An 18,975-nucleotide genomic window follows, 5' to 3' on the forward strand; every position below is an offset into this window, starting at 1 on the left:
CCTTAGAATCTTACAGCTTGCTCAACATAAAGAATCTAAATCGATGTGGGTCACAACACCTGGGTAAGGCCCTACCTGTCACCTTCATGTTATTTTGTGTGCACGTAGGGCTGTTCTGAGTTTAAGCTCTGTTAGTTGGATGCTTCACAGAAACATTTATACTAAATGCAATTATGCACTTGCATTATTGTTTATGCAAACCTATGAATACAGCAAACATATGTTCAGGTGCATAAATATAGATATCTTGGGATGTAGCTTGGCAGCTTGAGGGTCCTGCATAGTATCTTAGCTGTTCCTAGGACTGCACTCTTCTGGACTGAGATCTCAGATGTTTTTCCAGGGATCTGCTGGAGCCATTCTCCCAGTTATGGGAGTCATGGCCATTAGTACTACAGTTACCACTGTAACAACTCTTGCCTTCACCTTCCACATCTCTTCTAGCTCTTCTTTCAGCCCTTGGTATTTATTGACCTTTTCTTCTTTCTTGTTACTGAGGTTTTTATCGCTTGGTATTGCCACATCTATCACTACGGCCATCTTCTGCTGTTTGTCCATCACAACTATGTCCAGTTTGTTATCCATTACCATTTTGTTCCACCAGATCTTAGCACGGTCATTCTCCACAACCTCTGGGGGTGTGTTCCACTCTGACCCTAGAACCTCCAGCCGGTACTCAACACATATGTTTCTGTAAACTATACCAGCCACTTAGTTATTGCGTTACATGTATGCCCTGCCTGGTAGAATCTTGCATACTGCAGTTATATGCTGGATTGTCTCAGGGACATCTTTACATAGCCTGCATCTGGGGTCCTGCCTCTATTGATCTCGTATTCAGAGCTTGTTCCTGTGCTGCCATGATTAGTGCTTCAATGCTGTCGTTTAATCCTGATGCTCATTAGTTCTTGGTCACCTTCCTTCCACTTAGTGTACAGTCTCAGAGTGCTGGATTTGGGATGAAACCCTCCATGCATTGTGGAAACTTTCCTTGTCTTGATGTCAGTGACTTCTATCTCCTACTTAGGCTATCTTATTACATCAGTGGGATATCTGATGACTGGCAAAGTGTAAGTGTTGTTAGCCCGGATCTTGTTCATCCCATTCAGCTGATTTCTCAGGATTTGCCTCACTCTCTTTGGCTGTGGCTGCTTTTCTTGTGGCCTCTTCTTAATTTCCATTTTTCTGAGGGAATCCAAGGTACGTCTAGCTGTCCTCAACGTCTGCTATGTTACCTTCCGGTAGTACGATCCCGTCAGTTCTGGTTACCTTTCCTTTCCTTGTAACCACCCGACCACACTTATGCATTCCAAAGGACATTCCAATGTCATTACTGTATAACAGCCAGAGTTGTTAATCTTTGCTTGGTAGTCTCCAAGACCTCAGGTACTTTCATCACACTCTGCAGTTCTGATAGCTGGCTGACTTCTCTCCATATTGCCTTTATCCTGGCTTCCAACCTCCTTCTCCTCAGAGGATACTGTTCCCTGATGATGAACATCTTGTAGCCAAGAATCTCAAGTATCACTGTTGCTGTTTGTGTCTCATTGGGTCTTTGTTCGCAATTTTAGGGTGTGGAGGAGATGTCTACCTTCTGTCCTTTTGTGCTGGCTCCCCCTTGCCATAGCATTTGTGTTGTACTTTGTTGATCTCTACTTGACTGCAGTTGCCAGTTGTGGAAGTCAGAATACTGAGCTGCTAGATGTTTCAGTGTTAGTCTAGGTGTTGGGTGTCAAACAATCAATAGTTCCCACATGCTCTGCATATACCCTCCCACACTCTGGTTGCTTGTGTAGTAGCATTCCAACTTGCAGCAGTCCTTTAATGTCCCCATGAGTGTGTTGTATTTGTTTATACGAGGGTAGGGGGAGCTGCCAAAGAAGAATACCTATAGAGAAAAAAGCAGTCAATAAATGTTCAGATTTACTGGTAAATGTATAGATGTAGTGGCCATTGAACTGTGCACAGGGGTGAGATCAATTTTGTTGCTCTTCTGTAGAGTCACCTGCCTGAGATATTGGTTTAGCCCAGGGTAGGGCTCCCTGTATTTATGGGGGTGAAGATGGGGGAGATGGCAGCTTTACTCAATTCATGATTGTCTGCTGACTGAGTAGCATCCAGTTTTATTTCAGCCTGGTGCTGAAGCCTAGTTCAATGTTAATTAATAGGACTGTTGATTATTGCCTGAGGAGTATTAATAAAATTTATTTATATATTGCTTTTTGCAACAGATGTTATTAGAGTCCCACTGAATTGCTGTTTACATTAAAAGTTATTTATTTTCCTTTTTCTTTATTTTTACCATTGAACACCCTAAACTTGTCTGGAGGTGTGCCGTACTCTTGGGGCAGTGAACCTCATACTCTGTCCTTGACACAAAACCATGTGTAAATCCAGAAATTCCACGGATCATAACATCCTCCAATGGGGAATTTTCATATATATATATATATATATATATATATATATATATATATATATATATATATATATATATATATATATATAATATTTATTTATTTATTTATTTATTCCCTTTCTTACAAATTGACTGGAAAAAAGGCATATGTACAGAATACCCTGCAGCTCAGGGTATTGTACCCTTTCCATCGTGGGTGTGTTCCCTGCAGGAGGAAGCTGACATGGGGCAACCAGGAGCCCATATGGCCAGTGACCTAAGCAGCCTTAGAAGCCGTTCCAACACCAAGGCTTCAGGCTCTTGCACAACACAAGAAAGACTTCTTTGCTTTCCACCAAGAACAGCTATGGTAGGGCTCATTACTACAAACTGTTTCTAAAGAGACCATTATTGTTATTAGCTAATAGGTATTGTATAGAGTTTGGTAAGTTTTGCTTTACAAGTTCAGCACAATGTTTGTTTCTTTTGCAAGTCTCATATTACTGTTTTACTGATCTCAGAAACCCAAAATCTGATCATCTAGCATGGCCTACACCACTCAGCTGGATGTATGGGACCAAGCCACTTTTACCAGAGGGTGTAAAAACATGAAACACCTCAGTGACTTCACCCTTTTGCCGTTTTGCTATGTTGTATAAACACACACTGTGTGTTAATCGCTACCCCCTTGTCACCGAAAGAATCGGTGACTTCAAGAAAAGCTTTAGCAGGCTTGCTATCAGGCCATACACCATTTTGTAGAGATGTCATAGCGAGACCAATGGTTGGTTATTGGACCCCATGGCTTTTTGTCATCATTATGGAAAGTAACCTCCAGAATAAACTACTGTAGGAAAGCAATGCAACTTCTCAGTTTAATCATTTTTAACCTTGTCAACATCTTATACATTTGTAAATAATAAGGATGATGATGATAATGTAATATTCTGTTTTTACAGTATTAATGATAAATTCTGATTACTAAAAAAACCCCAACCCAAAACACCACCACCACACAACGCTCCTCACACACTAACTCACTCTCTTTACCGTATTTGTGATGTAATTGATGAACTGGAAGAAGAGACTTGTGTTCTTTAAATGGAAGTTTCAGGCAGTTTCAGCTACCTGTACCACTGCTGGACTACAGGAGAGCAGTGTGCCCACTCCTGCATCGCATGTGCAGTAAATCCTCATAAGTTAATAAGGAAACTTCATTTTGTCTTTCACACTGTTCTTTGTCCAGACTACTGGCTCCAGGCACTTCTGGACTTGGAGTTTATAAATGCCTGACATGAGTAGTTATGCTGATGAGTTTGTTGAAATTGTCTCCACACCTGAGGCTGTTTTTTCCCCAACATTTACCTTGCGATCCTTTTCCTGTTGTTAGCATTTGAAATGGTGGATTTTGTCACAGACCTAAACTTCCTCCTATTATCCAGTAGGGAGGAGGAGGAAGACAGGAGGGTGAGGAAGAGCCATCCTTTGTCTTGTGTAGCACAGTATGAACATGTCGTCCGCCTGGCCACCCCAAGGTCCCGGTCCAGGAGCTTCCAGGAAGTGAGGTAAATGATTGCACAGGAAGCAGCACACTACACATTAAGGAGCACAACCAGTAGTCAACAGAGACCCCATGAGCCATAACGAGCTAAAATTAGAGTCCACACAAGCAAAAAGAAGGAGAGAGAGGAGATTGAACAAGTGAGGCCCTGGGATGGTGGGAGAGAAAAGTTGTGAGACAAAAGGTCTCTGTGTGGCACAGATCTGCTGGATCTCTTATTAATAGCTACCATTAATAAGAGACCCCTGAAAGTTTTTAAAATAAAATTACATAAACCCACTTTCACAGACTTTCTTGAGACACATCTCTGATGGAGACATGAGGTAGCTATTTTCTGTACACTTCATTACAAATGCTCTGTAGGCAGAAGTCCAAACATCCGCAGTAGTAGCAGAATGGTATTCCTCTGATCTGTCTGAGGTTTCCGATATGTAACATTGTTTAGTAGAAAACGCATGTGCAGGAAATAGGATGGATTTCTGGATTTGTAGATATTTGTTTCAGACCAGATACAGTTAAGACTAACTGAACATAGAGCACTGCCTTTTATGAAAGTCTCAAAAAGTGTGTTTGGTTGAATTCTATGTATGAGTTTGTTTTACACAGATTAAGGCTAAAACATTTCTTGTAGATAATTTCCATTGAGAGTGTAATTTGTCCGAGAGAGACTAACCCTTCTTACTCAGACTGGTAAGACTAAGTTTGTTTTTTGGATGTGGGGTTGGGGGTGGGTGTGGGCTTGTGTGGTCAGCCCTTCTCACTTGTGTGGTATCGTTATAACTTTCTCGTTGTGTGTGTGTGTGTGTGTGTGTGTGTGTGTGTGTAAGACCAGCCCTCCTCACTCAGAGTGGTGTGAATACAGTTGTCCTGTATGGCACATTAGCTTCAGTGCACTGAATGCGGTCATCTCTCCACGTCTTCTCCAGCTTGCCCAACCCAAATCCACCCATCCCAACTTCAGAAGCAACCGCCAGGTCAGACACACTCCCAGTAACTCCCAGTAACTCACAATAATGCTAGTTGAATATATGGTCTTTGAAAGTAGTCAGTTTGGTAAATTTTTAGCTATCACCAGTAGATTGTGAAACAAATAAAATATCATATTATGAAAATAACACTTATATGACAATCATTAAAATATTTACTTTTTGCAATTTTCTTTCACCGTGCACTCACTGCAATTTCTTCGAGCCCCACGAGGGGGCAGGACCCTTTTAAAAAGATGTATTTTAAAAATTACATTTACGTTTACGGCATTTAGCAGACGCTCTTATCCAGAGTGACTTATAAGAAGTGCTTTGTCATTTACTCATAGAATACATCCTAGCCAGTTCAGTAGGTTAGAGTTCAATATATCATTGAACTATAATACTGTTGAAATACAGGGCTCAATGCTGATGCCTAGAAGTGCAAGATACATAAGCTTTCTCTCAGGCAACAATCAGTGCAATAAACAATAAGTACTAGATAAGTTAGTCAACATAGGAGCAATCAACATTAGTGCAATAAACAATACTCTACAATAAGTACTAGGGTTTTAGTTAGTCAACATAGGAGCAGGGTCAGTGGTCATTTAAATAATCCACAAATAGATGGGTCTTCAGTCTGCTTTTGAAGACCGGAACGGACTCAGCTAAAGGAAGTTCATTCCACCATCTGGGAGGCAGGACAGAGAATAGTCTCCATGCTTGTCTTCCATGAGACTTGAAGCATGGTATTTCAAGCCGAGCCGCACTTGAGGTTCAGAGTAGTCAAACAGTATGGATCGGGCTTTGACCATTGACATCATATATGGAGGGGCTAGTCCATTTTTGGCTTTGTAGCAACAATGTCTTAAATCTGATGCATGCAGCTACTGGATGCCAATGAAGGAAGTAAAGCAGTGGAGTAACGTGTGAACTTTGGAAGACTGAAGACCAGTCGTGCTGCTGCTCTTAAAGTAAAACCAGAAAGTAGCGAGTTGCAGTAGTCTAGCTTTGAGATCACAAAAGTACTGTACAAGCACCTGGGCAGCTTCCTGTGAGAGAAACGGCCAAATCCTTCGCATGTTACAAAGGAGAAATCTGCAAGACCAGGTCAGATTTGAAACATGAGTTTAGAACGACAACTTGTTGTCCAAACAATACCCAGGCTATGAGCAGCTTCAGATGGTGATACCACGAAGTTCTCAAAGGGAACTGCGAGATCATGGTAAGGGCTGGGAGTTCCTGGGATGTACAGAAAGAAGCTCTGTTTTACTGGGGTTGACTGGTGGGCTTTCATCCATGATGCAATGTCAGTCAAGCATGCTAAGATACGACTGGAGACCTGCGTGTCGGAGGGTGGAAAAGAAAGATATAATTGGGTGTTAGCAGGGGTAGGAGAAGCCATCAGAAGATATTACATCTCCAAGAGAACGAGTATGCAAGGAGAATAGAAAAGGGCCTAATATTGAGTCCCGGGGACACCGGTGGAGAGTCTACATGGTTTGGATGTGGGTCCTCTCCATGTTACCTGATATGACCATCCCTTCAGATAGGACTGAAACCATTTCCATGCAAAGCCAGTCACACCTAGGCTGGAGAGAAGAGAGTGGAGAATGTTGTGGTTTACTCTGTCAAAGGCTACTGAAAGGTCCAGAAGAATCAAGACATATGACAGTTTGGCAGCTTTAGTAGCATGACATTTTTCCATCACTGCTATGAGGACTGTTTGTATTGAATGTGCTGGTCTGTAGCAGACTGATGGGTATCATGGAGCTGGTTCTGGGTGAGGAAAAGAGATAATTGATTGTAAACTGCTCATTCAAGGGCTTTTAAGAAGAAAGAGAGAAGTGATACTGGTCTATAATTGCTTATGTTGGAGCTGTCGAGTGTTTCTTTCTTGAGGATTGGGATCACCCTGGCGGTTTTGAACACAGTCGTTACATTTCCAGAGGATAAGGAGTTGCTGATGATGAGGGAGATGAAAGGAAGCAGATCTCTTGAGATCATGTGGAACAGAGTGGAAGGAATGGGATCCAGCGGATATGTAGTCAGATTGCTGGAAGTCAGGATTGAAGAATTTCGTCTGAAGAGAGAGGAGAAAAAGAAGCCAGAGAATTGGATGTAGAGGAAGGAACACTGGTTGTAAGAGTGGGAACAGAGGAAAAGGATTGTAGGAAAGAGTGGGAACAGAGGAAAAGGACTGGAGGAAAGAGTGGGAACAGAGGAAAAGGATTGTAGGAAAGAGTGGGAACAGATGAAAAGGATTGTAGGAAAGAGTGGGAACAGATGAAAAGGACTGGAGGGAGGAGTGGGAACAGAGGAATAAGACTGGCAGATTACTGAAACAGTGCACTGAATGCGGTCATCTCTCCACGTCTTCTCCAGCTTGCCCAACCCAAATCCACCCATCCCAACTTCAGAAGCAACCGCCAGGTCAGACACACTCCCAGTAACTCCCAGTAACTCACAATAATGCTAGTTGAATATATGGTCTTTGAAAGTAGTCAGTTTGGTAAATTTTTAGCTATCACCAGTAGATTGTGAAACAAATAAAATATCATATTATGAAAATAACACTTATATGACAATCATTAAAATATTTACTTTTTGCAATTTTCTTTCACCGTGCACTCACTGCAATTTCTTCGAGCCCCACGAGGGGGCAGGACCCTTTTAAAAAGATGTATTTTAAAAATTACATTTACGTTTACGGCATTTAGCAGACGCTCTTATCCAGAGTGACTTATAAGAAGTGCTTTGTCATTTACTCATAGAATACATCCTAGCCAGTTCAGTAGGTTAGAGTTCAATATATCATTGAACTATAATACTGTTGAAATACAGGGCTCAATGCTGATGCCTAGAAGTGCAAGATACATAAGCTTTCTCTCAGGCAACAATCAGTGCAATAAACAATAAGTACTAGATAAGTTAGTCAACATAGGAGCAATCAACATTAGTGCAATAAACAATACTCTACAATAAGTACTAGGGTTTTAGTTAGTCAACATAGGAGCAGGGTCAGTGGTCATTTAAATAATCCACAAATAGATGGGTCTTCAGTCTGCTTTTGAAGACCGGAACGGACTCAGCTAAAGGAAGTTCATTCCACCATCTGGGAGGCAGGACAGAGAATAGTCTCCATGCTTGTCTTCCATGAGACTTGAAGCATGGTATTTCAAGCCGAGCCGCACTTGAGGTTCAGAGTAGTCAAACAGTATGGATCGGGCTTTGACCATTGACATCATATATGGAGGGGCTAGTCCATTTTTGGCTTTGTAGCAACAATGTCTTAAATCTGATGCATGCAGCTACTGGATGCCAATGAAGGAAGTAAAGCAGTGGAGTAACGTGTGAACTTTGGAAGACTGAAGACCAGTCGTGCTGCTGCTCTTAAAGTAAAACCAGAAAGTAGCGAGTTGCAGTAGTCTAGCTTTGAGATCACAAAAGTACTGTACAAGCACCTGGGCAGCTTCCTGTGAGAGAAACGGCCAAATCCTTCGCATGTTACAAAGGAGAAATCTGCAAGACCAGGTCAGATTTGAAACATGAGTTTAGAACGACAACTTGTTGTCCAAACAATACCCAGGCTATGAGCAGCTTCAGATGGTGATACCACGAAGTTCTCAAAGGGAACTGCGAGATCATGGTAAGGGCTGGGAGTTCCTGGGATGTACAGAAAGAAGCTCTGTTTTACTGGGGTTGACTGGTGGGCTTTCATCCATGATGCAATGTCAGTCAAGCATGCTAAGATACGACTGGAGACCTGCGTGTCGGAGGGTGGAAAAGAAAGATATAATTGGGTGTTAGCAGGGGTAGGAGAAGCCATCAGAAGATATTACATCTCCAAGAGAACGAGTATGCAAGGAGAATAGAAAAGGGCCTAATATTGAGTCCCGGGGACACCGGTGGAGAGTCTACATGGTTTGGATGTGGGTCCTCTCCATGTTACCTGATATGACCATCCCTTCAGATAGGACTGAAACCATTTCCATGCAAAGCCAGTCACACCTAGGCTGGAGAGAAGAGAGTGGAGAATGTTGTGGTTTACTCTGTCAAAGGCTACTGAAAGGTCCAGAAGAATCAAGACATATGACAGTTTGGCAGCTTTAGTAGCATGACATTTTTCCATCACTGCTATGAGGACTGTTTGTATTGAATGTGCTGGTCTGTAGCAGACTGATGGGTATCATGGAGCTGGTTCTGGGTGAGGAAAAGAGATAATTGATTGTAAACTGCTCATTCAAGGGCTTTTAAGAAGAAAGAGAGAAGTGATACTGGTCTATAATTGCTTATGTTGGAGCTGTCGAGTGTTTCTTTCTTGAGGATTGGGATCACCCTGGCGGTTTTGAACACAGTCGTTACATTTCCAGAGGATAAGGAGTTGCTGATGATGAGGGAGATGAAAGGAAGCAGATCTCTTGAGATCATGTGGAACAGAGTGGAAGGAATGGGATCCAGCGGATATGTAGTCAGATTGCTGGAAGTCAGGATTGAAGAATTTCGTCTGAAGAGAGAGGAGAAAAAGAAGCCAGAGAATTGGATGTAGAGGAAGGAACACTGGTTGTAAGAGTGGGAACAGAGGAAAAGGATTGTAGGAAAGAGTGGGAACAGAGGAAAAGGACTGGAGGAAAGAGTGGGAACAGAGGAAAAGGATTGTAGGAAAGAGTGGGAACAGATGAAAAGGATTGTAGGAAAGAGTGGGAACAGATGAAAAGGACTGGAGGGAGGAGTGGGAACAGAGGAATAAGACTGGCAGATTACTGAAACCTTCTCAAAGACGGTGATGAAATCTTCTGGGAGCGTTAAGGGGAGAAGAAAAATAACTTTAAATACATTTATATAAAAACACACAATTATAAAGAACAATTATAAAGAACTTGACAAGGAAGAGAATAAACAATTTACAAGATGGATCTGCATGTAGTCATTTTGAGTTATGCATTCATATTGTATGCATGTGTGTTTCAGACAATAGAAACGAATGTCACATATGCGGCTAAAAAGGCTCAGCCAAGCCCCAGACTGGAGCAGCTGTGTCTGCCCAAACTAAGAGAGAGCAGCCTGTTCTATCAGCATGGGCCACCTGAGAGCCCCATCCGGCCTGTGAGTGCACACATGTGCATGTGAGTGTGTAATGTGCATGCATATGAGTACATACGTGTGCATGCGTGTGCGCATATGAGTATGTACGTGTGTGTGTGTACATCTGCACGCAGGTGTGCATGGCAGCAGTGCCTGGTTCTGTCTATAACTTGCATGTGTGTGGCTGTTTTCCTGTAAATAAGATAGACAATCCAGGACTTCTCTTATATTGCTAAAAATTAAATGCTGATTTGAAGACATATTTTTTGGCTTGCAGGTATCAAAGGAAGCAAGGAAGGCCACTGCTAGTGCTCGTGTGAGAGCACTATCCATGCCAAAGCTCCTTGCTAAAGACTACATCCCTCCCCGAGACCAAGGCTGCCTCTGAGACAGAGAGAGAGGGGCTATATGCACATACATACAGCATTGCTAGAGTGGTCACAGAACAGAGACCGAGGGGAAAAAAAGTGGTGGATATAATAAATGACTGCAGTAAGAAGTACAGACAAAGAATATTCTGAGTTCTTTTATTTACCCTGTTCTGTCCAATAGGTTTTCATGCTCTTTCTCTCACTTTCTTTTTCTTCTCTTTTTCAATCATTTGTCTGTTTGAAGTGGAAGCATTGCATTATTTTAAGAAGCCAGCTCCCTGGCAGTGTGTACGCTTTAACTCCTCAGCTCCCTGACAGTGTTTGCGCTTTAACTCCTCAGCTCCCTGGCAGTGTGTACGCTTTAACTCCTCAGCTCCCTGGCAGTGTTTACGCTTTAACTCCTCAGCTCCCTGGCAGTGTGTACGCTTCAACTCCTCAGCTCCCTGGCAGTGTTTAGGCTTTAACTCCTCAGCTCCCTGGCAGTGTGTACGCTTTAACTCCTCAGCTCCCTGGCAGTGTGTACGCTTTAACTCCTCAGCTCCCTGGCAGTGTGTACGCTTTAACTCCTCAGCTCCCTGGCAGTGTTTACGCTTTAACTCCTCAGCTCCCTGGCAGTGTGTACGCTTTAACTCCTCAGCTCCCTGGCAGTGTGTACGCTTTAACTCCTCAGCTCCCTGGCAGTGTTTACGCTTTAACTCCTCAGCTCCCTGGCAGTGTGTACGCTTTAACTCCTCAGCTCCCTGGCAGTGTGTACGCTTTAACTCCTCAGCTCCCTGGCAGTGTGTACGCTTTAACTCCTCAGCTCCCTGGCAGTGTGTACGCTTTAACTCCTCAGCTCCCTGGCAGTGTGTACGCTTTAACTCCTCAGCTCCCTGGCAGTGTGTACGCTTTAACTCCTCAGCTCCCTGGCAGTGTTTACGCTTCAACTCCTCAGCTCCCTGGCAGTGTGTACGCTTCAACTCCTCAGCTCCCTGGCAGTGTTTACGCTTCAACTCCTCAGCTCCCTGGCAGTGTTTACGCTTCAACTCCTCAGCTCCCTGGCAGTGTTTACACTTTAACTCCTCAGCTCCCTGGCAGTGTTTACACTTTAACTCCTCAGCTCCCTGGCAGTGTTTACGCTTTAACTCCTCAGCTCCCTGGCAGTGTGTACGCTTTAACTCCTCAGCTCCCTGGCAGTGTGTACGCTTTAACTCCTCAGCTCCCTGGCAGTGTGTACGCTTTAACTCCTCAGCTCCCTGGCAGTGTGTACGCTTTAACTCCTCAGCTCCCTGGCAGTGTGTACGCTTTAACTCCTCAGCTCCCTGGCAGTGTGTACGCTTTAACTCCTCAGCTCCCTGGCAGTGTGTACGCTTTAACTCCTCAGCTCCCTGGCAGTGTGTACGCTTTAACTCCTCAGCTCCCTGGCAGTGTGTACGCTTTAACTCCTCAGCTCCCTGGCAGTGTGTACGCTTTAACTCCTCAGCTCCCTGGCAGTGTGTACGCTTCAACTCCTCAGCTCCCTGGCAGTGTGTACGCTTCAACTCCTCAGCTCCCTGGCAGTGTGTACGCTTTAACTCCTCAGCTCCCTGGCAGTGTGTACGCTTTAACTCCTCAGCTCCCTGGCAGTGTGTACGCTTTAACTCCTCAGCTCCCTGGCAGTGTGTACGCTTTAACTCCTCAGCTCCCTGGCAGTGTGTACGCTTTAACTCCTCAGCTCCCTGGCAGTGTGTACGCTTTAACTCCTCAGCTCCCTGGCAGTGTGTACGCTTTAACTCCTCAGCTCCCTGGCAGTGTGTACGCTTTAACTCCTCAGCTCCCTGGCAGTGTGTACGCTTCAACTCCTCAGCTCCCTGGCAGTGTTTACGCTTTAACTCCTCAGCTCCCTGGCAGTGTTTACGCTTTAACTCCTCAGCTCCCTGGCAGTGTGTACGCTTTAACTCCTCAGCTCCCTGGCAGTGTGTACGCTTTAACTCCTCAGCTCCCTGGCAGTGTGTACGCTTTAACTCCTCAGCTCCCTGGCAGTGTTTACGCTTCAACTCCTCAGCTCCCTGGCAGTGTTTACGCTTTAACTCCTCAGCTCCCTGGCAGTGTGTACGCTTTAACTCCTCAGCTCCCTGGCAGTGTGTACGCTTTAACTCCTCAGCTCCCTGGCAGTGTGTACGCTTTAACTCCTCAGCTCCCTGGCAGTGTGTACGCTTCAACTCCTCAGCTCCCTGGCAGTGTTTACGCTTCAACTCCTCAGCTCCCTGGCAGTGTTTACGCTTCAACTCCTCAGCTCCCTGGCAGTGTGTACGCTTTAACTCCTCAGCTCCCTGGCAGTGTGTACGCTTTAACTCCTCAGCTCCCTGGCAGTGTTTACGCTTCAACTCCTCAGCTCCCTGGCAGTGTTTACGCTTCAACTCCTCAGCTCCCTGGCAGTGTTTACGCTTTAACTCCTCAGCTCCCTGGCAGTGTGTACGCTTTAACTCCTCAGCTCCCTGGCAGTGTTTACGCTTTAACTCCTCAGCTCCCTGGCAGTGTGTACGCTTTAACTCCTCAGCTCCCTGGCAGTGTTTACGCTTTAACTCCTCAGCTCCCTGGCAGTGTGTTCGCTTTAACTCCTCAGCTCCCTGGCAGTGTTTACGCTTTAACTCCTCAGCTCCCTGGCAGTATTTACTATTTATCTCTTCAGCTTCCTGGCAGTGTTTGTGCTTTAACTCCTCTCAGCAAACCCCAGCAGCCGCGTGCTATCAGAGAACATGGAGGGGGTTCATCACACCACCCGTGTCTGCGTTTTGTGATGCGTTAGGTGGCTGCATTTACATACACTCTTAACTATTTTTCCATGTTGTCGCTATGGATGTAACCATAAAAATGTGTTGGGGGGGGGTCCTGTCTCTTTCTCCTTCTGCCTCTGTGTTTTTATGTCTGTCTCTGTGTCTCGGTCTCTTTCTCTCGAGACATGTTTTTTTTCAACTTATAAAGCACTCTGCTAAAGAGCTGATGAGTAGAATCATATGTGTTGGGTGAGACAGACATCTAAAATGTGCAGTGTTGAGTCACCCTGGGAGCAGTGTTGAAGAACACTGGGAAGCCTTGTCCCTGATCCAGTCAGTGTGCCATAGCCCTCGCTGACCTGCCTCGGGGTCATGAAGGACTGACTAAGAAACCTCTGATCTGACTGTTATGAAATAACAGCTTTTTCTTGTAGATAATATGTGCAGATACAGTGGTGGACACAGGGTCCCCTCAGTTCTCATCAGCTTTGGCATAACAAAGTAGTAGGATCTCTTCCTGGAGCAGAGAGAGAACGATCCAACTCTTATGTCTCTATCTTTCCCCAACATTTATTTTTCACCCTCTTTCCAATCTTCCTCTTCTAATATTCAGATTCTTCATTCCTTTTATCCATTTTCATTCTTCCTCACCTCTATTTTTCTCCCTCCCTCTGTGCCCCTGTTCCACCCCTAGTGATGGATTCTACATGTGTCTGTTGAGTCGTCGTAGCAACAGGCACAGCCACAGCAGATCCCGTGCGTCCTCTTGCCAAGGTTACCCACAGAGTCCCAGCTCTTTCCCACAACACAGGCCATCCAAACACACTTCACAACCCAAAAGAGATTATTATTCATCAAGAAAAATGAGACACTGTACATTTAGTTGTCGTTTGAGAGGTTTAGGCTTGTTTGGTTGGAGCAAAAATATTTTTGCCTTTTTTTTGCCATTTTTTTCATATGTTTGTGTAGAGGTACTATTGCTTTTTTTTTTTTGTTAGTTGTTTTCTGAAATAAAGCCTACAGCCTTTTGTTTTTAGTTGTTTGTTTCATCAGACCATAGACTGTACACACTGTGTGTCTGATGCACAAACTGTATACACTTCTCTTTGTCCCTGTACCAGTAGTAAAAAATACTCAAGAATAATTGTCAATCCTTGAGCAAGATGTTAATAACTTTAGGGTCTTAGTGCTTCAATTCAAGGCAACATCCTTGGGATCTAAAAGGTGCTTTAAAGCTGCACATTAACTTCCAAATTATAATTAAAAGGAAACTTGGTTTTGCTTGACATGTTACACTATACCAGGCATGTAGTACTGTGGAACACTGTTCAGTGAAGCTTTTTATATATGCTTTTTATATACACATATATACAGTTTATTTATGTAAACATGATTGTTATGCTTGCAATAAAAAATATATATAGTTCACATTTAACCTATGAACACAAAATAAGTAACAATCATCAAAACGTCTGCATAGTGACAACAAGCAAGAGAGAGGATACAAAGTATCCATTCAGCATCTATCTTACACTACCATTTAAGGATGAGAAAGCAGGATGGAAAAAGATTGAAAGACACAAAGGAAAATGATACAGATGAGCAATGGAATTGTGTGCCCTTCTCCTTCAGTCTTTCACTGATCCCAGTTCAGCTGGCAGGCCCTCTGATTGTGTGTGTGGGGGCATGATTCTTTCTCCGTCAGTCTTTCACTGATCCCAGTTCAGCAGGTAGGCCCTCTGATTGCCTCCACTGAGCATTACGCTGCCTAAACCATTTCTGCAGAACACAGAGAATGAAGAAATGTTAGTTTCCTGACAATGATTTTATCAGTTTTGTAATCCTTAATCACATGGATAGAGCACAAAACTGCTTGTATAGATTGCAAAACCATTGAAATGATCAAATAAATGCAAATTGAATCATAGATGCTGTCAGCAGTGTGTTCTCAGTGACTACATCCTGGTGACATGCCCTCAGCTCTGTTTATCTTATTCTTAATACGTTGACAGTTACACAGTGAGTAAACCTGAGGTCCGGTAGTCACAGCCCACACTAGAAGTTACTAAACCTCTTTTACAAAATATCCAACGCCCCTTTTTGGGAAATATTGTAAGTAGTCATGTCAAAAAAAGTATGAGAAATTCCTGCTATGAGTACTGTGTGTGAGAGACAGGGAGAGAGAAAGAAGCTCTGCTATTTCCCACAAGGAGCAGCAGCCACAGGGTCAATTTAAATACTAGTAGACTATGTTTGCATTGTGTTGTGACTGTGGACAACAGCAGCAGACGCTGTTGGATGCTGATCTAAGTGCAGTTTTCTGGTTCTATCTGAGGGGGTAGAGAGAAATTGTCTGGTCCAAGATCAGAGCCTGTATGTGTGCAAATGTTTATGTAAATTTTTGCTTTTTTATAAGCAATTGAATATTATTTTATTTTCTTCACAATATAGTAGCACTCCTGCCACAATTCATCGTCACTATTTCTGGAGTGCTGCTAAACCTGTGAGATTAGTGTGTCTCACAACTGAGAGTTCAGGTCATGATATATAATTGAATCCTTCTAAACATAACCATTAACCATTGCTGGGCTGTCTCTGCCCAGACAGCACATGAAACAGGTGTGGCTTTTATAGTCTCTAAATTAGCAAAAATGAACAAGAACATGCCTAATAAGCAAAGAATATAGTGCTAAAGTATCTTAATTAAACTATCATCTTTGGACCATTTTAATAACCTTGGGGAAAAATGTAGTTTTGCACTGAAACATTGAGCAGTGGTCATCCCTGTTTCAATAGTCCTGTTAACATACCCTCTCAAACTTCCACTGACCACTGGGACAAACATTACACCTGCATTTCACAAGTGGCCACTTCACAGTGCAAGTTGAGGAGGGGAGAATGGGGAGTGGGTGTTTCAGTCCGAACACTCGCTTATAAACGGCTTTGAAATGGGAACAGCTCTCGGTGCTTTCTGGGTAGGTTCTGCTGCTAAATCCAGTTCTTTACTGCTGATCAATGAGCTGAACCCAGATCAGCTAACATAAACAGTCATACGCTCTTGTTCTGGACTATTGATAAGTATGGGTCCTGCACTTACCCACAAGGTGACCTTCACTTATTAATGTGGTAGATACAGACTCACGCTAAAAACAGGGTGGGTCCATGTTTGTTTTTGTTTGTTTGGGTTTTTAAATAGAGTCAGACTAGACAAAGAGTGGAGCCAGTTTTACCCATGGCCAAACACTCAGTCTCCACCCTGTCACACCTTAATATGTCTGCCCTGAGAACTGTAGGCAGGCTAAACCTGTTTGAGAGACACAGAGAGATGCGAGCTGTTCTAAAAAGTTCACGTGTGGCGTAGCGTCTGCTGCGGGCATATTTAAATCCGATGCTATGTGCTTTAACTTTTTAATATTCAAATAAAGTGCTCAAGGCAAGGAAGCGCTTATTCATTCTCACTTTACCAGGGGCATATTTGCTATTTAAATCGAATGAACATACACTGGACGCAAGTTTCAGACACAAGAATACAACTACCACCACTCAACGTACTAGCGCAGCTTTTATACAGTAATTATTTGTTTTTTAATCTGGAACAATATCTTGGAAAAGTGTCTACCCAAAAAGAGAAGTTGCGGTCATCTCGACTAAAGACTTGAAATCACCCGAATCTTCTCCGGATGACTTCATTGTGTCATACCACGTTATTCATCATTGAAAACGCACATTCCGGTACGTTTTAAATAAAGGGAACAACGAGGGCGCGCAGAGGGCGCCCATGCTTCAGTGAGGCGCGAGCGCTCATGCAGCCGACACCCGGTCCTGTAGCGCATCTTCTGCGCCTCTCTGCCAAAAGCTTGCAAGAATGAGTGCGGGAGCCCATATTTGTGATTGTTGTCAACAAAAAACAAACGACACTGTGGTAATGTTCTGTATTACGTTCCCAATTACCTCAATCCGACGAGCACTGAGCCCACAGTCTTACATACTTTAGAAATTACCATAGTTACCGTTTTGCCATTAGAAAAAATATGCAGCCTATATAATCTCTCATGATCTACTAATAAAATCTTTCTGGTATTTATATAGGATCACGCGTTTTGGTGTTACGGGCAAAGTCAGCAGTTGAATGTTTGACAATTTAGTCAATTTGTAAAACCATCTGCTGAACTAATCATTTCTTATAGCGTACAGCAGTGCACGCCTACATTAGATACAGAAGCGCTGGTCACAGCGAAAGGTCGTGCTATCTTATACATCATGAGAATATAAGTGCATTGCGGGAACTAGGCAACTCACCGCAGTTTCTTCCTCCGACAGCCCACACTCCGCCGCTATCAACATCAGCGTAGTTTCGTCCGGATGCTTGCTGACTTTCGTGAAATGTTCTTCCAGAACTTTGATTTGGTCCTCCGCTAGCTGCATCCCCACGCCTGCCATGCTATTCCCACTCGAAGCCATGTTTCTCCTTAAAGCAAGCTTTGGGTTAAACCGTGTCGATGTGAAACGGACAAACGTCGCACCACTGCACGGACAACCACGTTTCCATACAAATAAGGAGCGCACCCTTCTAGAAAACAACAGCTTCACAGACGATACGTTGCACCAAATCACAAACTGAAACCGCGAACTATTCTGCGGCCGCCGTGAACAAGTTAAGAAGCAAAAATGTGCTCTAATGGAGCAAGAAAAAGCGCGTAAAACGGCGTACGGTCGGCAGAACGAACTTAAACAGTTACCGCCCCTTTGACAGCCAATTCGCTTTAACTCCACACAACCTCCCGCCTGGATGTTTTAAAGGCAGACTCTAAAAAGGTTCTGCGCAAAATACACACCGAGATATAGAAAACGACTACGGCTACGAGCTTTAATGTACCTCCTCTCACAACATCTGTGCGATATTTGTCCCACTTGTGTAATATTTACCCGCTGACGTAAGGGCGTGCTTTTGTACTTTGCGCCTTTCAGAAGTTGATGCACCTGTAAAACCAGATGTCCGCCAACGTTTGCTGTATATCACGTTTAGCTACTACATTATTTCGCTTTCTGAGGTGGTCAGCTGGCATCATTAATTTCCGGTTCGGTTTATTTGAGTGAAGAGCAATAGTTATGTTAAAGCTCATGTCATCTAACTTTAATGTCCAGTTGACCAATACATTGTTTTTCATTTTAAAGGATTTTATTCAGCCCTTAACAACAGAGAATAAATGTAGCCTACATGATGTTCCTCTCTGACGTAGAGAGTGCAGTCTAAACCCCAAGTAATAAACTTTAATAATACTAATACTAATAATAATAGAAATAATAACAACAACAACAACAACAACAACAACAACAACAATAATAATAATAATAATAATAATAATAATAATAATAATCTGAGAAGCAGATAGGTTGTGGACTTATGGTTAGAAACTATGGGTCTTTATCAGTTTTGCAAGACCATCTCCGCATACTCTGGTCCTGCTCTTAAAAAGAATACCCCACCCAAAAAACCTCACGAGCTCAACACAACCCTTAACAGTAAGGGGGTCCAGAGGAGGGGGATAGATAATCATTGTTGAATCAGGCAAATGTGGCCTCTCAGATGAGACTGGACAGGTCATTGGACAAACACACTCACAGTACTGCTTCAGCTTCAACGTGCAGTTCAAACAGACCACTAGAAGCTAAGTGATGGACTACATTCTTATCACACCTGTCCTGTGATGCACAAAGTTGTGTTTACCTGGTGATCAACTCATTGTTGTACAATCTCACTAACCCTCTTGTTAAGAGATGGAACCTGTATGTAATTTGCTGCACTGTTTGGTAAACTGTTAAAATATCTGGTAAAATGTCAGACCTTTTAAATAGAATA

General features: G+C 43.4%; 2 protein-coding genes across 2 annotated transcripts; one reads left to right on the forward strand and one right to left on the reverse strand.

The window, feature by feature from the left end:
* Window positions 1–28: 28 nt before the first annotated feature.
* Window positions 29–11,153, forward strand: spmap2l (sperm microtubule associated protein 2 like). Its single transcript, XM_027031468.3, is given in 6 exon segments — window positions 29–63; window positions 2,631–2,768; window positions 3,841–3,963; window positions 4,792–4,933; window positions 9,896–10,030; window positions 10,287–11,153. Coding segments are annotated over 6 exon segments (669 nt in total). The 5' UTR covers window positions 29–43; the 3' UTR covers window positions 10,398–11,153.
* A 3,289-nt stretch (window positions 11,154–14,442) lies between these two features.
* hopx (HOP homeobox) lies at window positions 14,443–17,984 on the reverse strand. The gene is made up of 2 exons (XM_027031466.3): window positions 17,415–17,984; window positions 14,443–14,894 (listed from the first exon to the last, which is right to left on the reverse strand). Exons 1-2 carry the CDS (start codon window positions 17,574–17,576, stop codon window positions 14,817–14,819), a joined length of 240 nt encoding a protein of 79 aa, XP_026887267.1. The 5' UTR covers window positions 17,577–17,984; the 3' UTR covers window positions 14,443–14,816.
* Between the last annotated feature and the right edge of the window lie 991 nt (window positions 17,985–18,975).

Source organism: Electrophorus electricus, chromosome 3, assembly GCF_041902795.1.
Source record: "Electrophorus electricus isolate QZ-2024a chromosome 3, ASM4190279v1, whole genome shotgun sequence".
In the NCBI taxonomy this organism is placed as follows: Eukaryota; Metazoa; Chordata; class Actinopteri; order Gymnotiformes; family Gymnotidae; genus Electrophorus; species Electrophorus electricus.

What these genes read in the sequence shown, in the direction of transcription:
- hopx (XM_027031466.3), bottom strand. Translation starts at nt 17,576, where the DNA reads ATGGCTTCGAGTGGGAATAGCATGGCAGGCGTGGGGATGCAGCTAGCG. An exon ending in TGTCGGAGGAAGAAACTGCG is followed by an intron (nt 14,895 to 17,414) that starts GTGAGTTGCCTA and finishes TGTGTTCTGCAG; the next exon opens with AAATGGTTTAGGCAGCGTAA.